The sequence below is a fragment of the Strigops habroptila genome, chromosome 8 (genome assembly GCF_004027225.2).
Source record: "Strigops habroptila isolate Jane chromosome 8, bStrHab1.2.pri, whole genome shotgun sequence".
NCBI classification, from domain to species: domain Eukaryota; kingdom Metazoa; phylum Chordata; class Aves; order Psittaciformes; family Psittacidae; genus Strigops; species Strigops habroptila.
The window spans coordinates 43,711,906-43,718,312 of NC_044284.2; the positions used below are offsets into that span (position 1 = coordinate 43,711,906).

General features: G+C 62.7%; 1 protein-coding gene across 2 annotated transcripts in view; it reads right to left on the reverse strand.

Moving 5' to 3' along the window:
- Nucleotides 1–5,241, reverse strand: part of LOC115612293 (myomegalin-like) — a 34,819-nt gene extending 29,578 nt beyond the window's left edge. The window contains exons 1-4 of one of the 2 annotated variants that reach the window (XM_030496418.1): nucleotides 5,069–5,241; nucleotides 1,297–1,352; nucleotides 899–1,077; nucleotides 398–508 (exon numbers count right to left, since the gene is read on the reverse strand). In XM_030496418.1, the coding sequence (XP_030352278.1) occupies nucleotides 398–508; nucleotides 899–1,077; nucleotides 1,297–1,352; nucleotides 5,069–5,088 (366 nt within the window). In that variant the 5' untranslated portion in view covers nucleotides 5,089–5,241. Of the gene's footprint in view, nucleotides 1–397; nucleotides 509–898; nucleotides 1,078–1,296; nucleotides 1,423–5,068 lie in introns of those variants that run through there. The other variant, XM_030496417.1, reaches the window with a different exon arrangement.
- Nucleotides 5,242–6,407: the final 1,166 nt, after the last annotated feature.

Sequence of the window (6,407 nt, forward strand, 5' to 3'; positions counted from 1 at the left end):
CACGTCCATGCCCATGCTAATGCATCAGAGGTGGCAAGGGGGTCCCCCACCCCTTGGCAAGGCTTCAGGTGCTCCTGGCACCTAGCGGCACGGGTGTGGTATTCTAGCCCACCTGTGCTAGCATGGGGTGTACCTGCTCCATGTGTCTGCACCCAAACTGGCACCACTACCTACCCTGGACACCCCACCAAGCTGGGGACACCCTCCCGCACCCTCTCTGTGCTCCTGTCAAAGGCAAGGGGCAAACTCCCACACCGCAGCTTCCTCAGCCCCAGTGCTGTGCCCAATGTCCCCCCCGCCATTCCCACCAGCTGCACTCTCCTGGACATATGCCCTCCCAGCAAAGCGAGGGCACTGGGAGGGAACCCCCTGCCGAGCGTCGCCCCCGGGCGCTCACCCGCCGGTAGACATCGTCCCGGCTTTCCTCGCCCTTCTGTTGGACGCGCTCCTCCAGAAAGTAGATGCGCAGCTTGAGGCTGAAATTCTCCTTCTTGAGGTCGTTGAGGTGCTGGGAGAGCGTGCGGTACCCGTTAGCCATGGCCGCTCCATGGGGGGGGCATCCCGGCACCCCTCACATGGCGCCGCGGGGACGCAGCCCGGGGCCGTGCCCGCCCGCAGCTCCCACTGCCGGCCCCGACGCCGGCCCGCTCATTGGGTTTTTTTCGCCTCTCGGAGCTATTTGAGGAATCGCCGGAGCGGGACGGGTCGGGACGGGGACGGGCGGTGAAACCCGAGCCCCGGCGGCCCCCGCGCTCCTCGGCCGGGGGGGGACGCGGCGCCCGGTGGCAATCACCCCTCTCCCGGCCCCCTCCCGCCTTCGCACCCCACCGGTGAGCCCGGCATGTATCCCCCAAGCACCCGGCGGTGTTGGGGGGGTCCCGGCACCCCGCGGTCTCACCTGCTCAAAGTCTCGCAGGGTCTGCGTCTGGGCGAGGGGACCCACCTCCAGGTCCCGGAGGATACACGTTTGCACCAAAGGGCCAGACTGGGGCTGAGCACCCGAGGGGCCATGGAACCCCCCCGGCTCAGCTGGCGCAGTGTCCTCGTCGCCCTCACCCCATGGCCCGTCTTGGGAAGCTGGGAGGGAGTGAGGGCGAGCGGCAGTCAGAGCAGCAAAGCGGTTGCTCCACACACCACCTGCCTCTGAGGTGTCACCGAGAGGGACGAGAGGACGCCTCAGAGCCCAGCGAGCCGCTGGCTGTCCCCTGGGATGGTGCATGATGCCGGTGCATCACTCTCTGCGGGGCATGGGAACAGGGTGTGTGGGGTACCGTGGGGACTCTCAGGGTGTCTTACCTGCTATGCGGCTTGCTCCGGGGAGCATGGCTGGCCTGTCACTGCTGCAGGGGTCCCTGCAGAGACAAGCACATGGCCATGTCACGCATAGCATCAGGGGTCCAGCCCCCAGGGCCCCCCATGTACCACTCAGCTGCTGTGCCAGAGGGGCCAGGGACGGCGAGGCCGGGGGTCAGATTTTACCAAAGGCTCTGCAGGGAGGCTGCTGCGTCTCCCCCACCCTGGGGGCTTTGCAAGCAGGTGGCGGGCACCGGGGTGTCAGCAGAGGCGAGCTCCTGACATCAAATGATCACAGTCAAGCAAAAGCCTTCCGGGCATGTGGGGTGAACTGCAGACAAGGCACAACCCTTGTGCATCCATCCGCGAGCGTGCATGGGGGTGATGGGGGGTGCGTGCCTGTGCGTGTGCGCACAGCGACACATGGGTGTCCATGCACACATGGGGGTGCACGTGTGCGCTCCCTGCAGCTGCGAGGCATCCGCTCTAAGTGCAAAGCCACAAGGCCCCGGGGACCATACAGATGGCAGTGCCGCCGTAGGAGCACTTTAGCCCCATTAGCAGCCCTGGTAGGGCCACCTGAGCCCCCACAGCAGCCCCCCGCCGACCCAGGGAGGGGATCTGGGTGCTGGAAGCGAGCAGGAGCTGCCTAAGGCTGCCTGGCTGCTCTCCAAGGGGCCCCATGCCTCCATGCTATCACAGCTCACCAGCTCCCCACTGAAGCCGCAATCAGGTTTAATTTCAACTGAGAAGCGTGAGTCATTTCATGACTTTAAAGAAACAGAAGGAAAAAAAATCCCCACAACTAATAATTAAAAAAAAAATCCTTTTAAAAAAAAAAAAAAAGAGTATATATTTTCTAATCTTAGCATGACAGCTTTTTGGTGGCATCCCATGAGCCACAGGGCCTCCAGCACCGTAGTGGGTACAGTGCCCTGCCCATATGCATGAGGCTGAGCCCCAATGGCCGGTCTGGGCCAGCACATTTCATGTAGCACAGGCCATGGTAGGGGCCCTGGGCGCATGTCCCCAGAGCTAGGCACACCACCTTAGCACCCTGCAGGCAAGGGACACAGCACTGTCAGCCTGGGAAAGAGCAAGAGGAGGCAGATACAAGGTGCCACAGCTGCTGCAGCAACAACCCATCACAAAGGGAAACTGAGGCATAACAGCTTTAAACACACCAGCACTGGCCAGGCGTGGCCCTGCCAGGCACCATAACCAGCATGACTCTCAGAAACACAGTGCCCAGGGGCACAGTACCCAGAGGTGGGGTACTTGCAGGAACAGTGCTCAGAGATGCAGTACTCAGACGCATGATAGCTGAAGGCACCCAGAGGTACAATAACCAGAAGCATGATGCTTGAGGAGACCCAATACCCAGACACACAATATCCAAGAAGGCATGATCTCTAGAGCCATTATACCCAGCCTCAAGATGCACAAAGATGCACAGTACTCAAGGAAGCACAGTACCCAGCGGCACGATATCGCAAGGCAGGCTATTCCAGGAGGCAGAATACCCAAAGCAGCACAATACCCAGTGGCATTACATCCAAGAAGGCATGACACCCAGAACCATAATACCCAGAGACACAACAATCAAGGAGGAATGACAGCCAAATGGCTGACACCCGGGCAGATGCAATACCCAGAAGCACAATACCCATAAGACACAGTACAATACCCAAGGAGGTGCAATACCCAAGGGTGCGACACCTGAGGGGGTACATTACCGAAGGAGGTACAACACCTGGAGGAGCGATACCCAGACAAAAGAGTGACCAACCCCTGTCGCTCCAGTGCCATGGGGGCTCCTTGGGGCCACCCTGAAGCAGGCCCAGCTCAGTGCCATGGCTGGCCACAGGCTCTGGGGTGAACTAGAAGAGCACCCACCTTCCTGCAGCCCAGCCACCCCATCAGCATCCCCCAACACGAGCACTGGATGCCCCATGCTGGGCCATGGGGATGCTGGGCCAGCAGGAGCCCCAGGCTCTGCCACAGCTGTGGCTGGCTGGGCTGGCTGGGGGCTCCCCCCTCCCCATCCATGTGACCAACACTGGGAATTTGTTTGCTGCGAACAGGAGGCTGCTGCTGCTGTGCTGCTGGTGCTGCAGGGGGACAAGAGCCCTTTCATGCTGGCCATGCCACCATGGAGCGCAGAGCAGAGCCATTGGCACAGCACGGAGCTGGAGGGGGGCACAGCCCCTGGGCCCCCACCTGCCAGGCAGCACTTCCCACCCCCGTGTGCTTTCCCACCCCCATGTGCCTCTGGCACGAGGGGTGCCACGCGGCCCTGACTCAGAGCAATGACTGACTCACAGCATCTCCATGGCATTGCACCAGGGCCACCACTGGCACCCCGGGGTGCCACCGGGGAGAGGGAAGAACGCAGTGGTGCTGTGTGGGGTTGGCTGCTGCCCCATGGCAGAGCATCCGCAAAGCGCCTGGCACCACTCAGCACACTCACCTCCTGCTGCTGCTGGGTCATCTCCCATGGACAGACAGACGGACAGAGGGATGTATGGAGGGATGGACGGTAGCCCTCAACCCCGTGCTCAGCCACAGCCACTCCAGGTGCCTGCAGCTGTCTCCAGGCTGGCAGAGGGACCGTGCTGAGGTCTGGGCGAGGCCAAGGCGAGCGTGGCGGCTCTGTGCCGGGGCTGGGCTGCCGAGCGTGGCACATCCCAGCTCCCTGCTGACTCGGTGGCAAAAATGTTTCAGCAGGGGCTGAGTCCCTGGAGGGGAGGTGGAGCAGGGGACAGCTGACCACAACTGCGCCGGCTGCCTCTGTGCCTGGCGTGTGTGCACAGCATACAGCACGCAGCACACGGCACGGCCACCCAGCGACTGCCTGCATACGGGGCATGTCAACAAGGTCTCCATTGAGCACGGCAGGACGGGGGGAGCCAGGGGCCGGCATTACCCACACTCCTGGCAAGTAGCTCCCGGTACTGCACCGCACGCGTGGCAGCCAGCACAGCTCTGGGACCCAGCAGCCCTGGCCAGGTGCCGGGACAAACGGTCTGGCCGGTGGCTCAGGGTGGAATTTGGGATGGGCAGAGCCATGGGAAGAGCAATGAGGACGTGAACAGGGCTGGGGAGATGAGGCAAACCAAGCTCCCTGTGCTGGCACCTCAAACCACAGCCCTTCCCTCAGGGCCCCCCTTGGCCCAGCACCTGTCCGACACTCTGAGGAGAGCCCAGTGGTGGTACCTGTGCCAGTGCGGCCACACAGGACCTTACAGCTCCTGCTCTCTTGCTTGGCACAGCACACACTGCCTTAGCACCCCTCACGGCATAGGGCAGCGAACACCCATGTGCCTCTGGTGCTGGACGAGGGACCCCCGCTCCTTTCCTATATATGAGCAACTCCCCCAAAACCACAGCCTGGATGCCCAGCAGTGCTCCTGGGCTTGCCCAGCGCAGGGCCCAGCTGCCAGCCTGCCTGAGAGCAGGGTGCCCCACAGCTTGAATGCGTGGGACCCCAGCAGCATGCAGGGGACATCCACGGCCCAAGGGGTATGGGGCTTGGGACGGGCAGTGTCCAGCCCCACACAGCCCCGAGGGAGCACACCCGCATCCCGGCCGCATCCTGGCCACACCAATGCCGGTTTGTACCTGGGCCTCGACCTGCTGAGGCATCGCCGCAGCCCAGCGTGGGCACACGTAGCTCCCACGGGTGTCCCGACACACGGACATCCCGACCGACCCACATCACTAACGGACACACGCATCCACGGATGACACACGCGCTCATGAACACGCTCCTTACCTCCGCCGCGGGGCTCGCATCCTGCCCTGCCGGGCACCGACGCTCCGGGCTCAGCAGCACCGGGCCGGGCAGCACCGGGCCGGGCACCGGGCAGCACCGGGCCGAGCCGGTGGGTCTCCGCAGGCGCTGCTGGGCCGCCCCAGCGTGCGCCGGGGAGGCGGCTCTGCGGCACCGGCCGGCTCCGCCCGCCGCTGCATCCCCTCCTCCTCCCTGCTTCCATCCTTCATCCATCCCTGCCTCCTTCTCTCCATCGTTCCCTCCCTTCATCCCTCCCTCTGACCCTCCATTCTTCCTTCCCCCCCCCCTCCATCCCCTCCCCGCTCCCTCCTTCCGCCCTCTCCCTGCTCCCGCTCCCTGCCCAGCTGACACAACCACCCCCTGCCCCAACCCTCCACTCCCCCCAGTCCTTCTAGGCTAAGCCCAAATCCTTCTGCACCCTTCAGTCCCCCAGGAACCATCCCTGGTCCCTCGCTGTTCCTCCCCTACCCCCAATTCTTTTTCCAACCTCCCAGTCACCCACAAGACCCCCAATTAACCAAATTTCCCCATGGCATGCCCAACCACCCATCCTGATGCCACAGTTACCCCCTGTAACAGTTACCCAGCCCTTCTTATCATCCCTTACCACCCTAGTCTTCTTTGGATGCCTCCATCCCAGCCTGACACTCCCAATCCCCTTTTTCACCCCCAGAGCCCCATAAGCACCCCCGGGTACCCTTCCAGCCCCACAACACCCTCACTTTCTCTCTAATGTTCCATCACTTCCCAGTCCTCCACTGGGACATGGATCTCCCTTGGCACCACCATCATCCTAACTCCCCCTTGGACACACACCATCCCAACCTTACACCCCCAGTTTCTCCTATCTTTGCCTCTCCTTTGCCACTCCCCATCCCAACCCCCTTAACTCCAGTCCCCTTTGACCCCTCCTAATTTCTTTCCCTTCTTGATACCCCTCCAGTCCCAGTGCTGGCCCTGCCCTGACCTCCAGCCCCATCCACTCTGCAAGGACCCCCCCACTGCTGCCCAACTGCCTGGCCCCACTCTCCTCCATCCTGCACCCACAGCCCCTTGGCCAGCTGATCCCCATGGCCCTCACACCTCCCAATAAGCAGACCCCATCCAGAACCCTGGTGGTAATGGGGTCAGCGGAGGGGTGCTGTGTGCCTGTAACTCCCCCCTTCCCTCCCAGTCATAGCTTATCAGCCACCACAGCCCATGTCCCCCGGGCACCCATTCCACTGGCCCTGCCAGCTTTGGAGTTCCCTGCAGCCCAATTGGATGCCTCCATCCCAGCCTGACACCTCCAATCCCCTTTTTCACCCCCAAAGCCCCATGA